Source organism: Aedes albopictus, chromosome 1 (assembly GCF_035046485.1).
Source record: "Aedes albopictus strain Foshan chromosome 1, AalbF5, whole genome shotgun sequence".
In the NCBI taxonomy this organism is placed as follows: domain Eukaryota; kingdom Metazoa; phylum Arthropoda; class Insecta; order Diptera; family Culicidae; genus Aedes; species Aedes albopictus.
The window spans coordinates 250,443,710-250,465,918 of record NC_085136.1 but is presented as its reverse complement, the minus strand read 5'-3'; the positions used below and the strand labels follow the sequence as shown (position 1 = coordinate 250,465,918).

Below are 22,209 nucleotides of genomic sequence, written 5' to 3'. Positions count from 1 at the left end.
TTTGTGAAGGTGAAGTGAGGAAACGTAATTGCGGAATACGCTTAAGCAAGGTGCAGGGATCGACGGCAATGAATGGACTGCGTTAAAAAAGAACTACATTTGTGCATTTTTTCTTGTGAATCCTGGTTTGATTCTGTGAAGAGTTATCTTGGAATTCTGCTCAAATTCCTGCTAGAACTCTCTACAGAATACTGACGAGATTCTCTACAAAATCCTGATTCAGAACCGACAAAATCAGATACAAAATCCTCTCAATATTCTCTACAGAGCTCTCTCAAGATTCCCTACAGAATTCTCTCAGGATTCTCTACAGAATCCTCTCAAGATTCTCTACAAAATCCTCTCAAGAATCCTCTCAAGATTTTTTTTTTAACCGAGATTTTTAGCCCTAGGCTAGTTCATCTCGGGACCCACGCTTCACTTCCCTTCCGAAGGAAGAACTCACATTTTGTGAGTTTGTCGGGAGTGGGATTCGATCCCAGGTCCTCGGCGTGATAGTCACGTGCTTTAGCCATCACACCAGGTCCGCTCCACATCTCAAGATTCTCTACGGAATCAACTCAGTATTCTCTACAAAATCATCTAAGGATTCTCTACAGAACCATCTGAAGTTTCTTCACAAAAACCTCTCTTTACAGAATCCTCACAAGGTTCTCTACGGAATCCTCTCAAGATTCTCTACAGAATCCTCTCAGGATTCTCTATAGAATCTTCTCATGATTCTCTACAGAATGCTCTCAGTATTCTCGTCGCTTCACGATATTGATCGCGGATTGTTCATATCGTTTTCTTGAGATTTTTCTGTGATAAAAGTATTTGAAGTTCCGTTCATAAATCTTGCTTTGATTGCTCTCACTCCCTTGCTTAGTATGGATTAATATATTTCTAATACGAACAAATTCCCATTCCTCAGAACATACTTCAGACCACAATGCTCCTCTCGAAACAAGTACCACCGAGTTCCGGCACGCCAATATTCACATCGCTATTAATTACTCAACATCTGCCTCTCGCCTTTTGATGCCCGGCTAATGAATGACACTTCTGAGAGTCTAAGCTGCCTTCAGGCTCCAGTCGGTGACGTCACCACCACTTCTACCGACACTAAATTAAGACTAATCATCTTGAAACCCTCCGGGGCCTGGCTGTGTTGCGTCTTTGGTACACTTCTAGTTCGTTCGCCAGATTCAATCTTCAAAAGCTCTCGCCAAAGCCGCCAAGCGCACGGCCCAGCCAGCGCATTCATGGAAAACATATTTTCAGCTAGCTACCTGTTTGGCACCAGTCCCGAGTAGAGAAAACCTATGGAAAATAATGGACTGCACTTGAGATGCACTAGAACATCGCCGAATGTTCGAATCGCCAATCTCGCACCGGATCAGAGATATTGAGCTTTGTTTTATCCTCTATGGCCAGTGTTGCCAGCTACTACAAGAACGCTGTGTTATGATAAGACACCAAAGATGCAACTTGACGTCTACGTAATCTTGACTGAACATTCTAATTCAATATTTGGTATCGAAACTGAGGTTTTGGTCGATGTTTATCATTATTTGAGCAGTGTTGCCAGTTACAGAGATAATGATAACGATTTATTACTAAGACAAGTTCACTCAATCTATAAGAAGCTAGTATACATTCCTCATCAAAGTGAATTGATGATGCAGAGCTCTTTTTCTTAGTGCAGCAGTGTTGCCAGATCTCAGGAATACAAATCTTTGAATTCTTCTATGCAACTTATTCATGCAAGTGACGTCAACTCAAATTATGCTGAATAGTATGATCTATTGTTGAATCTACTTGGACAGTGTTACAATCTAACAAAGTTAATTATATTATTTGAAGCTTTCAAAAGAATAGATTTTGTTGTCCTTTAATGATTTAAAAGAAATGGTTGAAGTTTAAGCTGATCTGAATTCTATTAATTTTGATTACCACGAATTTTACTACAATTTATATCCCATTCACTTCTACTCGGGTCACCTTCATTCCCACCGGTCGTTGATGGTGCAAAAGTGCCTTTGTTCCCATCAGCAACCAACATCAACAACTGATCCATGGTTTTGGAGGACGGGGAGAAGTTCTTGGCCTTCGCTTTTGGTTTAGCTTAATCAATAGCCCATTAATCATTATCGCTAACCCCTCTCGGCACCACTACCATCTCCATCGCCATCGATTCGATTCCACGACCGGACCCCTTGGGCAATACATTTTCCCTTGGAAACATCAAAGAATAGCAACAACGAGTAAAGAACAGGACACATCAACCGTACTCGTCCGAATGAACGAACAACATTCGATACATGATGATGGGGCGGCAGGAAAGGAGGGGACCGTCTTTCGATGACATGTTAATTAATTTGTTACACTCGTTCAGTGTAGTACCTGGCTGTGGTACTGCATATGGTTGATGCCAGCTGAAGGTGCATTTAATTAATAAAAGGATTCCCAAGACACGGGGGTTTTGTTTTGAAGCGAGTAAAGCATGTTAACTTGTTGCTTCGATATCGAAGAATAATGCTAATAATTTTAGTAATAATAACTGAAATGACGTGAGAATCCTGTCAGGATTCTGAGGAGAATTCTCTTAGGATTCTAGGGAAAATTCTATCATGATTCTAAGGAGAATCCTCTCAGGATTCTAAGGAGAATCCTCTCAGGATTCTGAGCATAATCGTTTCGGAATTCTGGAGAGAATCCTTTCAGTATTCTGGAGAGAATCTTCTCAGGATTCTGGAAAGAATCATCTCAGGATTCAGGAGAGAATCCTCTCAGAATTCTGTAAAAAATCCTTTCAGGATTCTGGAAGGAATCCTCTCAGGATTCTGGAGAGAATCCTCTCAGGATTCTGGAAAGAATCCTCTCAGGATTCTGACGAGAATCCTCTCAGGATTCTGACGAGAACCCTCTCAGAATTCTGACGAGAATCCTCTCAGAATTCTGACGAGAACCCTCTCAGGATTCTGACGAGAATCCTCTCAGGATTCTGACGAGAATCCTCTCTGGATTCTGACGAGAATCCTCTCTGGATTCTGACGAGAATCCTCTCTGGATTCTGACGAGAATCCTCTCTGGATTCTGACGAGAATCCTCTCACGATTTTGGTGTGAATCCTCTCAGGATTCTGGTGAGAATCCTTTCAGGATTCTGGTGCGAATCCTCTCAAGATTCTGGTGAGAATCCTTTCAGGATTCTGGTGCGAATCCTTTCAGGATTCTGGTGCGAATCCTCTCAAGATTCTGGTGAGAATCCTCTCAGGATTCTGGTGAGAATCCTCTCAGGATTTTGGTGTGAATCCTCTCAGGATTCTGGTGAGAATCCTTTCAGGATTCTGGTGAGAATCCTCTCAAGATTCTGGTGAGAATCCTCTCAGGATTCTGGTGAGAATCCTCTCAAGATTCTGGTGAGAATCCTCTCAGGATTCTGGTGAGAATCCTCTCAGGATTCTGGTGAGAATCCTCTCAGGATTCTGGTGAGAATCCTCCCAGGATTCTAGTGAGAATCCTCTCAGGATTCTGGTGAGAATCCTCTCAGGATTCTGACGAGAATCCTCTAAAGATTCTGAGGAGAATCCTCTCAGGATTCTGAGGAGAATCCTCTCAGGATTCTGAGGAGAATCCTCTCATGATTCTGAGGAGAATCCTCTCAGGATTCTGAGGAGAATCCTCTCAGGATTCTGAGGAGAATCCTCTCAGGATTCTGAGGAGAATCCTCCCAGGGTTCTGAGGAGAATCCTCTCAGAGTTCTGAGGAGAATCCTCTCCGGATTCAGAGGAGAATCCTCTTCGGATACAGAGGAGAATCCTCTCAGGATTCTGAGGAGAATTTTTTCAGGATTCTAGGGAAAATTCTTTCAGAATTGTAAGGAGAATTCTATCAGGATTGTAAGGAGAATCCTCTCAGGATTCTAAGGAGAATCCTCTCAGGGTTCTGAGCATAATCGTTTCGGAATTCTGGAGAGAATCCTTTCAGTATTCTGGAGAGAATCTTCTCAGGATTCTGGAAAGAATCATCACAGGATTCAGGAAAGAATCCTCTCAGAATTCTGGAAAGAATCCCCTAAGAATTCTGGAAAGAATCCTCTCAGGATTCTGGAAGGAATCCTCTCAGGATTCTGGAAGGAATCCTCTCAAGATTCTGGAAAGAATCCTCTCAGGATTCTGGAAAGAATCCTCTCAGGATTCTGGAAAGAATCCTCTCAGGATTCTGAAAAGAATCCTCTCAGGATTCTGGAAAGAATCCTCTCAGCATTCTGGAAAGAATCCTCTCAGGATTCTGAAAAGAATCCTCTCATGATTCTGGAAAGAATCTTCTCAGGATTCTGGAAAGAATCCTCTAAGGATTCTGGAAAGAATACTCTCAGGATTCTGGAAAGAATCCTCTCAGGATTCTGGAGAGAATTCTCTCAGGATTCTGGAAAGAATCCTCTCAGGATTCTGACGAGAATCCTTTTAGGATTGTGACGAGAATCCTCTCAGGATTGTGACGAGAATCCTCTCAGGATTGTGACGAGAATCCTCTTAGGATTCTGACGAGAATCCTCTCAGGGTTCTGACGAGAATCCTCTCAGGATTCTGACGAGAATCCTCTCAGGATTCTGACGAGAATCCTCTCAGGATTGTGACGAGAATCCTCTCAGGTTTCTGACGAGAATCCTCTCAGGATTGTGACGAGAATCCTCTCAGGATTGTGACGAGAATCCTCTCAGGATTGTGACGAGAATCCTCTCAGGATTGTGACGAGAATCCTCTCAGGATTGTGACGAGAATCCTCTCAGGATTCTGACGAGAATCCTCAAAGGATTGTGACGAGAATCCTCTCAGGATTCTGACGAGAATCCTCTCAGGATTCTGACGAGAATCCTCTCAGGATTCTGACGAGAATCCTCTCAGGATTCTGACGAGAATCCTCTCAGGATTCTGACGAGAATCCTCTCAAGATTCTGACAAGAATCCTCTCAAGATTCTGACAAGAATCCTCTCAAGATTCTGACAAGAATCCTCTCAGGATTCTGACGAGAATCCTCTCAGGATTCTGACAAGAATCCTCTCAGGATTCTGACGGGGATCCTCTCAGGATTCTGGCGAGAATCCTCTCAGGATTCTGAAGAGAATCCGCTCAGAATTCTCACGGGAATCCTCTCAGGATTCTCACGGGAATCCTCTCAGGATACTCTCGGAAATACTCTCAGAATTCTCAACATGAATACTCTCAGAATTCTCAACAGGAATACTCTCAGGATTCTAACGGGAATCCTCTCAGGATTCTGACGGGAATCCTCTCAGGATTCTGACGGGAATCCTTTCAGGATTCCCTCGGGAATACTCTCAGGGTTTATACGGGAATTCTCTCAGGATTCTCACGAGAATTCTCTCAGGATTCTCACGGGAATCCTCTCAGGATTCTCACGGGAATCCTTTCAGGATTCTCACGGGAATCCTTTCAGGATTCTCACGGGAATCCTTTCAGGATTCTCACGGGAATCCTCTCAGGATTCACACGGGAATCCTCTCAGGATTCTCACGGGAATCCTCAGGATTCTCACGGGAATCCTCAGGATTCTCACGGGAATCCTCTCAGGATTCTCTCGGAAATACTCTCAGAATTCTCAACGGGAATACTCTCAGGATTCTCACGGGAATCCTCTCAGGATTCTCACGGGAATCCTCTCAGGATTCTCACGGGAATCCTCTCAGGATTCTCACGGGAATCCTCTCAGGATACTCTCGGAAATACTCTCAGAATCCTCAACAGGAATACTCTCAGAATTCTCAACAGGAATACTCTCAGAATCCTCAACAGGAATACTCTCAGAATTCTCAACAGGAATACTCTCAGGATTCTAACGGGAATCCTCTCAGGATTCTGACGGGAATCCTCTCAGGATTCTGACGGGAATCCTTTCAGGATTCTCTCGGGAATACTCTCAGGGTTTATACGGGAATTCTCTCAGGATTCTCACGGGAATTCTCTCAGGATTCTCACGGGAATCCTCTCAGGATTCTCACGGGAATCCTTTCAGGATTCTCACGGGAATCCTCTCAGGATTCACACGGGAATTCTCTCAGGATTCTTACGGGAATCCTCTCAGGATTCTCACGGGAATCCTCTCAGGATTCTCACGGGAATCCTCTTAGGATTCTCACGGGAATCCTCTCAGGATTCTCACGGGAATCCTCTCGGAATGCTGACGAGAATTCTCCCACGTTCTGTTCTATTCTCTTATTCTAGCGAGTATCCTCTCACGGTACTGAGAAAGATCCTCTCAATAGGATTCCTCTTCATTTATTCATTCAGGAGTATTCCTCTTTTGAGGAGAATCCTTTCAAGGTTCTGAGGAGAATCATCTCTGGATTCTGACGAGAATCCTCTCAGGATTTTTAGATGAATCCTCTTCGGAATCTGAGACGATTCTTCGCCTGCTGAAGTGACTTTGACTTGCTTTCCTCTTCCGGTGGCCACAGCAGAAGAACCGCAGTTTCTAGGTATATCGGTGAGCTTGTTCCATTCTACTTTATCTATTCATTTTTTCTGTGTTCTGTTTTTTATTGACTTTTTATTTGATTTTCTGGTATTCCTTTTATTCAATTTTCTTTGAACGTTAATTTTAACAAATGCTGATACTTAACTTTCACGATTGATATATTCTGATTTGTTTCTTGTTTTTTTTTTTGCGTGTTTCCTTCTCAATTTGATATTCTACGATATTCCACGATTCTCAATTATTTTTTTATGCTTTTGCATATGCTTGAACAAACAAGATCCTCAAGAAAAACTCAGAAATGTAAAAAATAGTTTAACTCTCTAACTGGCTTCTATGTCTAAAAAAACAGTCTTCAATATAAAAAAGCTACAATTGCTATTGGAATACCTAAATCCAAAACACCATCAGTTAAGCACTTATACTGTAGGTAGACCTTCATGTTTTGCTTTACTCGGGTAGTTATCTTCAAACGCCAGACAAAATCGAAAGATTATCAAAATCTGCTACCCGAAGGGCTTTTAAGCGTTCGGATTTCATCAACATACTTCCCCTTTCCCTTGGTGGCAATGCGTCATCGACTGCCTGCCTGACTCTGACGCCTGTGTGTCAGGAAACCGGATATCCAATTATGTGTGCGGCGCATATAGTAGTACTCACTAGTTCGCTCGCTGCACCTGACTGACTGCATCTGCACCGGTGCGGTGGTGGTACCTGTGCTGTGCATCCGAGTTGTTTAAGCTCCCCAAAGCTCAAGTCATGCATCTCTACTAGCAGTCGGAGTCAGCCAACCAACCAACCAACCAAACTACAAGTGTGCGATATGTTAATAACTTTCAGATAATTGTTGTTCATAATTCTACCGCCTCCCGTCCGCGTCCACCTGTGTCTTCTTTACGGAAAACTCCGGGGTCCCGAAGGGAACATCACTCATCAGCTGCTACTCGGCTGGGACCTTGCCGAAGCTGCATGTTTCACATGCAGGCAGAACTGCGAATTACCGAGTTGGTGCAATTCGGATCCCCCCGCCGCTCGATTCTCGTTCGGCACGATGAAGTTTTCAAGAGGCGTGTAACACAAGAAGCTCCTGATGGGATTATTTTCCAAACCGTATTGCCAGGGAGCAGCCAGCGCGTCGTGCAACGACCCACTCTAATTATAGTCTCTGTTGCTCTAAAACACACACCCACACCCACAAACACAAACACACTCTAGTGCTCTACCTCAACTCTACTACCAACAACCCAACTCGTATATTATCTGTTATCAATATAGTGCACCACTTTACTAATTTATCGTTTTTTATTCTCTCTTCTCTTTTCTCTATCTTTTCCTATTTCTTCGCATGTTTGCGCGCTCTGTCGTTTCTTTTACAGGTAGCGGCCATGATGTCCTGCCCCCTTCCATTACCATTACCACTTCTTCCACCAGCTTTGCACGCAGATTTCCCTCCGGTCCACATCGGAGTTAAGGTAAGCCTTAGTTAGATTGCACCTGTTTTTTTCCTGTTACCTAGAATTTTTCTACTATTTTATACGAATTTCGGCTTTGGAGGGCTTCAAATGGGTTATACAGACTAAAACAATGATAACGGGACATTATAAGCTTCGAAATACCGTTTTGACCGGTGGAAAACCATGTTCCCATACAGAGTTACGCCATTTTGACGAATTCCGGCCTTAAAAACCTTCAAAACATCCGGAAGTACATGTCGCTCGAACGCTGCATCTCCAAATCGAGTGGAACGCCTTCACCATCAGCAAAACCACCCGAAACAGTCGAAAAACCACTTTCCGGAAACCTGCCCTTACCAAGTCTCAATTTAAGGGCCGGTCTCGTAACGCCCACCTTCTCCACCCCTAAACCACCCGCAATCGACCCCACGTGACCCAGAGCAAAGCCACAAAGTCCCAAAAATCATTACCCATCAAAACCACCAATTAACTTTGAGGATAACTCTTCCTGGGGATCCCGAACCCCCATCCTCGGTAATGGCACACACTGACTGTAAAGCCTGACAGCAGCAGAGGAAGACGAAATTGTTTGTCCTCCCCCACTTTGGTTCCTAACTTTTCTCGGACCACCGGCCGGCCGCGGCAACTCAAGTCCGGACACCGGAAATGTACCTACCTTACTGACTGGGCCGGGGCCGTCGGTGTGCTACTTACTCGGTGTTCTTCCACACATCGCCCGCCGGTCCATGCTGCTGTCACACTACTGTAACTTGTGCAGAGAGAGATCCGAGATCCGACCAACCGCCCGGCACAGGTAGCCAATAAAAGATTCAAATTCCGGTGGTGCTGTTTCCTGAGGATGGTCCAAATGCTCTACCTACCGGCCCTGCTTGCTGCTGGGAGCTTTGTTGATGATAACAACAAAACAGGACCTTCCTGCGACGATGTAACTTGCCAAGGGAATGGGCGGGTCGCTCGCTTGGAGGAAAATCATATCAACAGTCAGTCGTAACGAGCATTGTTCGTTCGTTTGTAACCGGGGCTCGGTGGTAGTGACAATGGATCCGGGGTGTCCGATGGGGAAGCAGCATGGGCTCATAACATATTTAGCTCGTCGTCGTCGTCGTGGCAGTTCTGTGTCGGGCTACTAATGTGAGTGCTTGGGCAAGGCAAGGATAAGTTGTGTGTCTCCTCTCGGTTGTTCGTTAGTGAAAAGTTGATTTTTTTTTCAGCGATGGATTCTGTGATTTTATTTTATGCTGCTGGGATGATGACCTATGGCATTGCTGTTTTTTGTATGATGTTTGATTCAAGTTTTGGGAATTACGATGATTGAAAAAATAATGCTAGTGTTTTATATTTTTTATCCCATTAAGTATGCTTGTAAATTCCAGAAAGGATTCTGAACAGAATCCTGAGAGGATTCTAAACGGAATTATGAGAGGATTCTGAATAAAATCCAGAAAGGATTCTGAACAAACTCCAGAGAGGATTCTCCTAATAATCCTGAGAGGATTCTCCTCAGAATCCTGAGAGGATTCTCCTCAGAATCCTGAGAGGATTCTCCTCAGAATCCTGAGAGGATTCTCCTCAGAATCCTGAGAGGATTCTCCTCAGAATCCTGAGAGGATTCTCCTCAGAATCCTGAGAGGATTCTCCTCAGAATCCTGAGAGAGTTCTCCTCAGAATCCTGAGAGAGTTCTCCTCAGAATCCTGAGAGAATTCTCCTGAGAGAATTCTCCTGAGAGAACTCTCCTGAGAGAATTCTCCTGAAAGAACTCTACTGAGAGGATTCTCCTAAGAATCCTGAGAGAATTCTCCTGAATTCTCCTCACAACCCTGAGGGGATTCTCCTCAGACTCCTGAAAGGATTCTCCTCAGAATCCTGAGTGGATTCTCCTCAGAATCCTGAGTGGATTCTCCACAGAATCCTGAGAGGATTCTCCTCAGAATCCTGAAAGGATTCTCCTCAGAATCCTGAGAGGATTCTCCTCAGAATCCTGAGAGGATTCTCCTCAGAATCCTGAGAGGATTCTCCTCAGAATCCTGAGAGGATTCTCCTCAGAATCCTGAGAGGATTCTCCTCAGAATCCTGAGAGGATTCTCCTCAGAATCCTGAGAGAGTTCTCCTCAGAATCCTGAGAGGATTCTCCTCAGAATCCTGAGAGGATTCTCCTCAGAATCCTGAGAGGATTCTCCTCAGAATCCTGAGAGGATTCTCCTCAGAATCCTGAGAGGATTCTCCTCAGAATCCTGAGAGGATTCTCCTCAGAATCCTGAGAGGATTCTCCTCAGAATCCTGAGAGGATTCTCCTCAGAATCCTGAGAGGATTCTCCTCAGAATCCTGAGTGGATTCTCCTCAGAATCCTGAGTGGATTCTCCACAGAATCCTGAGAGGATTCTCCTCAGAATCCTGAGAGGATTCTCCTCAGAATCCTGAGAGGATTCTCCTCAGAATCCTGAGAGGATTCTCCTCAGAATCCTGAGAGGATTCTCCTCAGAATCCTGAGAGGATTCTCCTCAGAATCCTGAGAGGATTCTCCTCAGAATCCTGAGAGGATTCTCCTCAGAATCTTGAGAGGATTCTCCTCAGAATCCTGAGAGGATTCTCCTCAGAATCTTGAGAGGATTCTCCTCAGAATCCTGAGAGGATTCTCCTCAGAATCCTGAGAGGATTCTCCTCAGAATCCTGAGAGGATTCTCCTCAGAATCCTGAGTGGATTCTCCTCAGAATCCTGAGTGGATTCTCCTCAGAATCCTGAGAGGATTCTCCTCAGAATCCTGAGAGGATTCTCCTCAGAATCCTGAGAGGATTCTCCTCAGAATCCTGAGAGGATTCTCCTCAGAATCTTGAGAGGATTCTCCTCAGAATCCTGAGAGGATTCTCCTCAGAATCTTGAGAGGATTCTCCTCAGAATCCTGAGAGGATTCTCCTCAGAATCCTGAGAGGATTCTCCTCAGAATCCTGAGAGGATTCTCCTCAGAATCCTGAGAGGATTCTCCTCAGAATCCTGAGAGGATTCTCCTCAGAATCCTGAGAGGATTCTCCTCAGAATCCTGAGAGGATTCTCCTCAGAATCCTGAGAGGATTCTCCTCAGAATCCTGAGAGGATTCTCCTCAGAATCCTGAGTGGATTCTTCTAAGAATCCTGAGAGAATTCTCCTGAATTCTCCTCACAACCCTGAGGGGATTCTCCTCAGACTCCTGAAGGAATTCTCCTCAGAATCCTGAGTGGATTCTCCTCAGAATCCTGAGTGGATTTTCCACAGAATCCTGAGAGGATTCTCCTCAGAATCCTGAAAGGATTCTCCTCAGAATCCTGAGAGGATTCTCCTCAGAATCCTGAGAGGATTCTCCTCAGAATCCTGAGAGGATTTTCGTCAGAATCTTGAGAGGATTCTCCTCAGAATCCTGAGAGGATTCTCCTCAGAATCCTGAGAGGATTCTCCTCAGAATCCTGAGAGGATTCTCCTCAGAATCCTGAGAGGATTCTCCTCAGAATCCTGAGAGGATTCTCCTCAGAATCCTGAGAGGACTCTCCTCAGAATCCTGAGAGGATTCTCCTCAGAATCCTGAGAGGATTCTCCTCAGAATCCTGAGAGGATTCTCCTCAGAATCCTGAGAGAATTCTCCTCAGAATCCTGAGAGGATTCTCCTCAGAATCCTGAGAGGATTCTCCTCAGAATCCTGAGAGGATTCTCCTCAGAATCTTGAGAGGATTCTCCTCAGAATCTTGAGAGGATTCTCCTCAGAATCCTGAGAGGATTCTCCTCAGAATCCTGAGAGGATTCTCCTCAGAATCCTGAGAGGATTCTCCTCAGAATCCTGAGAGGATTCTCCTCAGAATCCTGAGAGGATTCTCCTCAGAATCCTGAGAGGATTCTCCTCAGAATCCTGAGAGGGTTCTTCTCAGAATCCTGAGAGGGTTCTTCTCAGAATCCTGAGAGGGTTCTTCTCAGAATCCTGAGAGGATTCTCCTCAGAATCCTGAGAGGATTCTCCTCAGAATCCTGAGAGAATTCTCCTCAGAATCCTGAGAGAATTCTCCTCAGAATCCTGAGAGAGTTCTCCTCAGAATCCTGAGAGAATTCTCCTGAGAGAATTCTCCTGAGAGAACTCTCCTGAGAGAATTCTCCTGAAAGAACTCTACTGAGAGGATTCTCCTAAGAATCCTGAGAGGATTCTCCTCAGAATTCTGAGAGGATTCTCCTCAGAATCCTGAGAGGATTCTCCTCAGAATCCTGAGAGGATTCTCCTTAGAATCCTGAGAGGATTCTCCTCAGAGTCCTGAGAGGATTCTCCTCAGAGTCCTGAGAGGATTCTCCTCAGAATCCTGAGAGGATTCTCCTTAGAATCCTGAGAGGATTCTCCTCAGAGTCCTGAGAGGATTCTCCTCAGAGTCCTGAGAGGATTCTCCTCAGAATCCTGAGAGGATTCTCCTCAGAATCCTGAGAGGATTCTCCTCAGAATCCTGAGAGGATTCTCCTCAGAATCCTGAGAGAATTCTCCTCAGAATCCTGAGAGAATTCTCCTCAGAATCCTGAGAGAGTTCTCCTCAGAATCCTGAGAGAATTCTCCTGAGAGAATTCTCCTGAGAGAACTCTCCTGAGAGAATTCTCCTGAAAGAACTCTACTGAGAGGATTCTCCTAAGAATCCTGAGAGGATTCTCCTCAGAATTCTGAGAGGATTCTCCTCAGAATCCTGAGAGGATTCTCCTCAGAATCCTGAGAGGATTCTCCTTAGAATCCTGAGAGGATTCTCCTCAGAGTCCTGAGAGGATTCTCCTCAGAGTCCTGAGAGGATTCTCCTCAGAATCCTGAGAGGATTCTCCTTAGAATCCTGAGAGGATTCTCCTCAGAGTCCTGAGAGGATTCTCCTCAGAGTCCTGAGAGGATTCTCCTCAGAATCCTGAGAGGATTCTCCTCAGAATCCTGAGAGGATTCTCCTCAGAATCCTGAGAGGATTCTCCTCAGAATCCTGAGAGGGTTCTTCTCAGAATCCTGAGAGGATTCTCCTCAGAATCCTGAGAGGATTCTCCTCAGAATCTTGAGAGGATTCTCCTCAGAATCTTGAGAGGATTCTCCTCAGAATCCTGAGAGGATTCTCCTCAGAATCCTGAGAGGATTCTCCTCAGAATCCTGAGAGGATTCTCCTCAGAATCCTGAGAGGATTCTCCTCAGAATTCTGAGAGGATTCTCCTCAGAATCCTGAGAGGATTCTCCTCAGAATCCTGAGAGGATTCTCCTTAGAATCCTGAGAGGATTCTCCTCAGAGTCCTGAGAGGATTCTCCTCAGAGTCCTGAGAGGATTCTCCTCAGAATCCTGAGAGGATTCTCCTCAGAATCCTGAGAGGATTCTCCTCAGAATCCTGAGAGGATTCTCCTCAGAATCCTGAGAGGATTCTCCTCAGAATCCTGAGAGGATTCTCCTCAGAATCCTGAGAGGGTTCTTCTCAGAATCCTGAGAGGATTCTCCTCAGAATCCTGAGAGGATTCTCCTCAGAATCTTGAGAGGATTCTCCTCAGAATCCTGAGAGGATTCCCCTCAGAATCCTGAGAGGATTCTCCTCAGAATCCTGAGAGGATTCTCCTCAGAATCCTGAGAGGATTCTCCACAGAATCCTGAGAGGATTCTCCTCAGAATCCTGAGAGGATTCTCCTCAGAATCCTGAGAGGATTCTCCTCAGAATCCTGAGAGGATTCTCCTCAGAATCCTGAGAGGATTCTCCTCAGAATCCTGAGAGGATTCTCCTCAGAATCCTGAGAGGATTCTCCTCAGAATCCTGAGAGGATTCTCCTCAGAATCCTGAGAGGATTCTCCTCAGAATCCTGAGAGGATTCTTCTCAGAATCCTGAGAGGATTCTCCTCAGAATCCTGAGAGGATTCTCCTCAGAATCCTGAGTGGATTCTCCTCAGAATCCTGAGAGGGTTCTCCTCTGAATGCTGAGAGGATTCTCCTTAGAACCCTGAGAGGATTCTCCTCAGAATCCTGAGAGGATTCGCTTCAGAATGCTGAGGGGATTCTCCTCAGAATCCTGAGGGGATTCTCCTCAGAATCCTGAGGGGATTCTCCTCAGAATCCTGAGGGTTTCTCCTCAGAATCCTGAGAGGTTTCTCCTCAGGATTCTGAGAGGTTTCTCCTCAGGATTCTGAGAGGATTCTCCTCCGAATCCTGAGAGGATTCTCCTCAGAATCCTGAGAGGATTCTCCTCAGAATCCTGAGAGGATTCTCCTCAGAATCCTGAGAGGATTCTCCTCAGAATCCTGAGAGGATTCTCCTCAGAATCCTGAGAGGATTCTCCTCAGAATCCTGAGAGGATTCTCCTCAGAATTCTGAGAGGATTCTCCATAGAATTCTGAGAGGATTCTCTTCAGAATCCTGAGAGGATTCGCCTCAGAACCCTGAGAGAATTCTCCTCAGAACCCTGAGAGAATTCTCCTCAGAATCCTGGGAGGATTCTCCTCAGAATCCTGAGAGGATTCTCTTCAGAATCATTAGAGGATTCTCCTCAGAATTCTGAAAGGATTCTCCTCACATTCCTGAAAGGATTCTCCTCACAATCCTAAAAGGATTCTCCTCAGAATCCTGAAAGGATTCTCCTCAGAATCCCGGAAGGATTCTCCTCAGAATCGTGAGAAGATTCTCCTCAGAATCCCGGAAGGATTCTCCTCAGAATCGTGAGAGGATTCTCCTTAGAATCCTGAGTGGTTTCTCTTCAGAATCCTGAGAGGATTCTCCTCAGAATCATGAGTTATTTCTCCTCAGAATCCTGAGAGGATTCTCCTCAGAATCCTGAGTGGTTTCTCCTCAGAATCCTGAGAGGATTCTCCTCAGATTTCGGAGAGGATTCTCCTCAGAATCCTATGAAGATTATTCACAGCATCTTGAGAGAATTCTGAGCAGAATCCTGAGAGGATTCTCCTCAGAATGCAGAGAGGGCTCTGAATTGAACTGAGCGAAGATTCTGAACAGAATTTAGGTAGGATTCTTATCAGAGTGCTGAGAGGATTTTGAATAGAATCCTGAGATTATAATCAGAATCTTCAGAGTATTTTTTCTCAAAATCCATAGAGGATTCTTAACAGAATCCAAAGGGGATTGTAAACAGAATCCAGGATTTTGAACAGTTCCTATAGACGTTATAGAGGCGTTACGTAAGCGTTTTCAGGTGTTTCGGAGTGTTCAGGCGCGTTACATGGCATCCACGGGGGAATTCTGCGGCATTTTAAGACACTTCAATGGATTTTCGGCGGGTTTCAGAAACGTTACAGAGGCGATACATATGAGTTTTCAAGGATTTCCTTGGATTACTTGGGGTTCCAGAGGGTAACGCAGCTTAGACCCTTCGGAACCCCCGAGAACGCCTCTGAAGCCCTCCATAATGCTTCTGAAACCCGCTGAAAATCGCCCAGAACTCCCTGAAATTCCGTCGGACCCCTTGTTACGTAACTGAGTCCCGCCAAACCCGCCGAAAACGCCTCTGCAACGTCTTGGAAACTCGCCGAAAATCTTCTGAAACTTCCTGAAATGCCTCATAAAACCTCCTTTAACCCCCTTCGATCCCATGTACACCCTTAAATGAAACAACACAGCGCACGAGTAACTTTCACGTAGCGAGCAAAAAGACAAAGGAAGTTTCTCTCATATTTGTGTACGACTGGATCAACACAAAAAATGTGCTGATCCGGTACACAAATCTGCGTGAAAATTCTTTTGTCTTTCGGTCGTGAAACTTTTTTTGGTGCGTGAAACTTACTCGTTGCGCTGTGTATATCGAGTTCTGCGTGTAAGGCACCGTAGACCCTCTGAAACCCCCGAAAATACCTCTGTAACGTATCTGAGTCGGTATAGTTTTCATGTCGAGGAGTCTCTCAATTCGCTATGCGTTTCTATTCCAGTATATCGTAGCAGCAATGTCCTCGCATAATTCGCCGTAATTTTCCCTCAATTACGAGTGTCGTTTCGTTCGGCTAATTATGGTTCACCGAGAGAGAAAAAAGAAAGCAAATCTCAGTCCAGTTTTTCGTCCCTCAGTGCAGTGGCGACAGTTCCGCAAGAACATCGCACCCACTACGAATAAAATTAACTTGATGACCGGCTTCAACGAGAGCACCCGGTACTAATCGCCATCATTAGAGGTTTTATATTCTACCAACGGACGAACAGCGTCCAGTTGTTCTTGGACGAGCAAAAAACGTACGGGGCCTGAAAGGGATATCTAATTAGCGGTGGAAAGCGAGCGCGTATGTGAACCAGATAATTTCTCGCACCTCTCCAAGCCGGACTCAATGGGCTTCAATTAAGGGGATGGCTTGATTGGTTCCTCACGTGTGTGTGCTGTTACGGCCCATTGAAGAAAAAGATGAAATTCCTTGCTTCCTCCGAAGCAATTGTACGAGATAGAGAAATTGACATCCGTTGATGGTTCGCTCATTGAAGCGTAACCCACCATCATCATCATCTGGACTGGAGCGGTGATGCTTTCGTGATTTTTCAGTGTCAGCCAATTTTACGCTTCCCAGTGCGGATCATAATTGCTGCGGTTGGCTGGTAGTCGTTCGTGACGGCGGTTGACCCTTGGTCCCGGTTCGATGACTTCGCCTTTCTTCGAGGGAAATCAGGATTTTAACGGTGCGAAATTGGTTCGCCGTAGTTGTATGGAGTTGCCGAGCTTGATTGCTTTCAAATTTCATCAATCCGGACACTTTGTACCAAGTCAGGCCTTGGAACGAAACTCGGATTCGACCATGTCCCCATCCAAGAAAATCACCTAAACTTTCCCGTGTGCTCCACACCACCAAGGTCCACAATTCACCGGAATTTATCACCGGAAAAATCAATTAAATTCCGACAATAGAGCACCCTCCGCCCATTTCGGACAGCAGCGCAGTTCCGGTGGCGCGTGACTCGGTCCAGTTTGATTCGATTTTACGCGCCACTTGGGATCTCCCAAGGCTTTCGTGACAATTATCTCTGCCATATCTGCCATTGCCATCACTTTTGCTGCCTACCCACCTTCGCCCGACGTAGTGTTTGGATAATGGGTAAAAAATGTCCTTTCCCAGCTTTCCAGAGAGGTGGCTCGAAAAGTAGACATGAATGTTGTGCAAGTCTACATGTCCTCCGGAGTCGGAGGCACGTGATCCACCAAACCCTGCGGAAACGCATTCGCATCGTACGATGTGGCGGTGGTGGTAATATCATAAATATTTTATCCATAAAAGGATGCTTGCTGGGATGTCCATTTCGATGTGAGTATCTCTGTCCTAGTAAGGCAGGGGAGGCTGGACGATTTATGGGGCAAGGCGTGAAGAGTTATTGAAATTGAAGATCCATGGTGTCGTTTTTTCGTTGTTGTAGGGATGGAGTTCAATGCGGAGCAAATGTGTATGTTTCAGTTCAACGTTTTAATCTGAACGGAATCCTGAAAAAAGTCTGAACGAAATTCCAAAGAATCCTTAGAGGCATTGAAATGAATCCTGGACAAAAATTAAAGGGCTTTCTGTGATCCATAAGAGATTCTGAACGATATCCTAGAAATATTTTTAAGAAATTCTAGACGAAATCTTGCGAGGAATCAAAAAATAATCCTGATTTAAGATAGGATTATAAACAGAATCCTACTTGGATTCTGAACGGAATCCTACTAGAATTCTGAACGGAATCCTAGAAGGATTCTGAACGGAATCCTAGAAGGATTCTGAACGGAATCCTAGAAGGATTCTGAACGGAATCCTAGAAGGATTCTGAACGGAATCCTAGAAGGATTCTGAACGGAATCCTAGAAGGATTCTGAACGGAATCCTAGAAGGATTCTGAACGGAATCCTAGAAGGATTCTGAACGTAATCCTAGAAGGATTCTGAACGGAATCCTAGAAGGATTCTGAACGGAATTCTAGAAGGATTCTGAACGGAATCCTAGAAGGATTCTGAACGGAATCCTAGAAGGATTCTGAACGGAGTCCTAAAAGGATTCTGATCGGAATCCTAGATTTTGAACGAAAACGTATCAGAATTCTAAACATTGTTCCGACTAGTGGTGACAATTTTTAGTTGAAAAATTATAGATAACGACATACTTTATTGTAAAAACCATAATCTGTATTGTATTCTAACAGTTTACTTGAATTCACAATCAATTTTGATGAAAGTTCTATATTTGCGAAGTAAAATTTTCATTTGAAACATTCTTCATTAACGGTCGTCTCATCGGGTTGCAATTCTGCAACCCGACTCGGTCTCGGTATACTCTTCCAACGGAATGTCTCCTCGCCTTAGCAATGCATCCATTTCAGAAGAGAATTACCTTCTTTGCAATTTGTTCGAGTTTTTTTTTTCTAATTCATTCCCCTACGGCAACAACACAAAGCTCAACCAAGCGCAAACAGAGAGCAGGGATTTCAATGGCCCAGAGGCCTTCTAGAAGCGTAGTGCTCATCTTTCGCGCCCACCACCGACGGAATCATGTTTGCAATTCTTTCTTTTTTCTTCTAGGCGAAGGAATGTTTTCCTACAGGCAGACATCAGCATCTCCCCGGAGAATGCGTGAGGGTATGCGTGTGCGGTGCGTTACCTGATGTTAATGCCATTTCTCGGGCTGCGTTTCGAGGAATTGCAGGTGGATGATGCATTAGGGTGCGAATAAATAAGCAAAATGTAACAAATTTGACCTAAGGTTTATGAAGAGACAAAATATATTTCATTCCCCTTAGGATATTCTTAAAAATACTCTCCGGATTCTAAGGTCAGAGTAATTTTCAGGTTATTAGGAGAAATCGTTAACACAATAGTCGCATCCTGACACTCTGAGAATCCTCTCAGGATTCCGAGGAGAATCCTCTCAGGATTCCGAGGAGAATCCTCTCAGGATTCCGAGGAGAATCCTCTCAGGATTCCGAGGAGAATCCTCTCAGGATTCTGACGAAAATCTTCTCAGGATTCTGAGAAGAATCCTCTCAGGATTCTGAGAAGAATCCTCTCAGGATTCTGAGAAAAATCCTCTCAGGATTCTGAGAAGAATCCTCTCAGGATTCTGAGAAGAATCCTCTCAGGATTCTGAGAAGAATCCTCTCAGGATTCTGAGAAAATCCTCTTAGGATTCTGAGAAGAATCCTCTCAGGATTCTGAAGAGAATCCTCTCAAGATGCCAAGGAGAATCCTCTCAAGATGCTGAGAAGAATCCTCTCAGGATTCTGAGGAGAATCCTCTCAGGATTCTGAGGAGAATCCTCTCAGGATTCTGAGGAGAAACCTCTCAGGATTCTGGGGAGAATCCTCTCAGGATTCTGGGGAGAATCCTCTCAGGATTCTGGGGAGAATCCTCTCAGGATTCTGGGGAGAATCCTCTCAGGATTCTGGGGAGAATCCTCTCAGGATTCTGGGGAGAATCCTCTCAGGATTCTGGGAAGAATCCTCTCAGGATTCTGGGAAGAATCCTCTCAGGATTCTGGGAAGAATCCTCTCAGGATTCTGGGAAGAATCCTCTCAGGATTCTGGGAAGAATCCTCTCAGGATTCTGGGGAGAATCCTCTCAGGATTCTGGGGAGAATCCTCTCAGGATTCTGGGGAGAATCCTCTCAGGATTCTGGGGAGAATCCTCTCAGGATTCTGGGGAGAATCCTCTCAGGATTCTGGGGAGAATCCTCTCAGGATTCTGGGGAGAATCCTCTCAGGATTCTGGGGAGAATCCTCTCAGGATTCTGGGGAGAATCCTCTCAGGATTCTGGGGAGAATCCTCTCAGGATTCTGGGGAGAATCCTCTCAGGATTCTGGGGAGAATCCTCTCAGGATTCTGGGGAGAATCCTCTCAGGATTCTGGGGAGAATCCTCTCAGGATTCTGGGGAGAATCCTCTCAGGATTCTGGGGAGAATCCTCTCAGGATTCTGGGGAGAATCCTCTCAGGATTCTGGGGAGAATCCTCTCAGGATTCTGGGGAGAATCCTCTCAGGATTCTGGGGAGAATCCTCTCAGGATTCTGGGGAGAATCCTCTCAGGATTCTGGGGAGAATCCTCTCAGGATTCTGGGGAGAATCCTCTCAGGATTCTGGGGAGAATCCTCTCAGGATTCTGGGGAGAATCCTCTCAGGATTCTGGGGAGAATCCTCTCAGGATTCTGGGGAGAATCCTCTCAGGATTCTGGGGAGAATCCTCTCAGGATTCTGGGGAGAATCCTCTCAGGATTCTGGGGAGAATCCTCTCAGGATTCTGGGGAGAATCCTCTCAGGATTCTGGGGAGAATCCTCTCAGGATTCTGGGGAGAATCCTCTCAGGATTCTGGGGAGAATCCTCTCAGGATTCTGGAGAAAATCCTCTCTGGATTCCGAGGAGAATCCTCTCAGGATTCTGGGGAGAATCTTCTCAGGATTCTGTGGAGAATCCTCTCAGGATTCTGGGGAGAATCCTCGCAGGATTCTGGGGAGAATCTTCTCAGGATTCTGTGGAGAATCCTCTCAGGATTCTGGGGAGAATCCTCGCAGGATTCTGGGGAGAATCCTCTCAGGATTCTGGGGAGAATGTCTTCTGCTCTTTCTGATTATAATGTAAAAACTGAATGTGAAATTAAGTCATGTCCAAAGAACTTTTTCCATTATGTTAAATCCAAGTTAAAGTCAGCCAGTTTCCCGTCCAAAATGACATTAGACGAAAAAGAAGGACATAATTCAGAAGACATTTGCAACCTTTTTGCATCATTCTTCCAAGAAACTTACACAAATTTTTCAGATAATGATCGTGATTTTGAATACTTTTCTTATTTTCCTGATTTTCCAAACGATGTTAGTGTCAGTCACATTAATGTCAAAGACATTTTGGCTAGAATCAATGACCTAGATATCACAAAAGGTTCTGGACCAGACGGAATTCCTCCATCTTTCTTAAAACCATTAGCAGTTGAACTTACAACTCCATTATTTTGGTTATTTAACACGTCGCTGGAATCTGGAAAATTCCCGATGGAATGGAAAAAATCTTTCCTAATACCCATTTATAAGTCTGGTAAAAAATGTGATGTTCGAAATTATCGTGGAATTGCTATTATTTCATGCATACCAAAACTTTTTGAATCAATCATCAACAGAAATGTTTTCGCTCAGATTAATAATAGAATAACTAATTCTCAACATGGCTTCTTCAAAGGCCGTTCAACAGCCACTAATCTGCTTGAGTTTGTCAATTACTCTTTGAATGCAATGGAAAACGGTAATCATGTGGAAGCTCTCTACACTGACTTCAGCAAAGCATTCGATAGACTGGACATTCCTATGTTGATTTACAAGCTTGAAAAGATGGGAATTGCAACGGGGCTCCTCAGCTGGATCAAGTCTTATCTAACTGATCGTCAACAAATAGTGCGATTCAATGAGAAAAAATCAAAACCAATTAAGGTCACATCTGGAGTTCCCCAAGGTTCACATTTGGGGCCTCTTCTTTTTATTTTATACGTTAACGATATCTCTTTTATACTAAAAAAACTAAATGTTCTTATATATGCTGATGACATGAAGCTGTTCCTAGAAATTAGAAATAAACATGACGCCGATGTACTTAAGAATGAAATTCAAATTTTCCATGAATGGTGCTCTAAAAGTTTATTGGAATTAAATGTAAAAAAGTGCAATCATATAACGTACAGTAGAAAACGATGTCCGTCAGATGTCTCAATAAAGCTAGGCAATCAAATTGTTGAAAAATGTGAAAAAATAAGAGATTTGGGTATAATTTTAGACACAAAATTAACGTTTGTAGAACATTATAATACAATTATCCATAGAGCATATAATATGTTATCGTTTATAAAACGTTTTGGTTATAACTTTCAGGATCCATACACTATAAAAACATTATACATTGCGTATGTGAGATCAATATTAGAGTATTGCAGCGTTGTTTGGTCTCCTTACATGAAAAAACATGAAGAACGCATAGAGTCAATTCAGAAGCAGTTTCTATTGTACGCACTACGTAAGTTAGGATGGACAGTATTCCCTCTGCCTTCATACGAAGCACGTTGTTTGCTGATCAACATTCAGACATTGAAAGAACGACGTGATTACGCTATGGTTTCGTTTGTTATTGATATTGTCTCATAGCGTATTGACTCACCTGAATTATTGTCCAAATTGAATTTTTATGCTCCCAGCCGGCATCTACGTGAGAGAAATTTGTTTACAGCGGAACGTCATCATGCTGATTATGCAAAATATGGACCGTTAAATCAAATGATGTACACTTATAATCGGCATTGTGAAATGATTGACCTAAATATGACTAGAA

The 22,209-nt window shown here is 44.3% G+C and overlaps 1 protein-coding gene across 9 annotated transcripts in view; it reads left to right on the top strand.

Moving 5' to 3' along the window:
• Positions 1-22,209, top strand: part of LOC109400406 (polypyrimidine tract-binding protein 2) — a 1,522,650-nt gene that overhangs the window by 1,148,627 nt on the left and 351,814 nt on the right. For 6 of the 9 annotated variants that reach the window (XM_062846598.1, XM_062846594.1, XM_062846595.1 and 3 more), the window contains one exon: positions 7,857-7,952. The exons of 1 other annotated variant lie outside the window; for it this stretch is intronic. In XM_062846598.1, coding sequence (XP_062702582.1) covers positions 7,866-7,952 — 87 coding nt within the window. In that variant the 5' untranslated portion in view covers positions 7,857-7,865. Of the gene's footprint in view, positions 1-7,856; positions 7,953-22,209 lie in introns of those variants that run through there. 2 more of the 9 variants (XM_062846601.1, XM_062846602.1) reach the window with 2 other exon arrangements.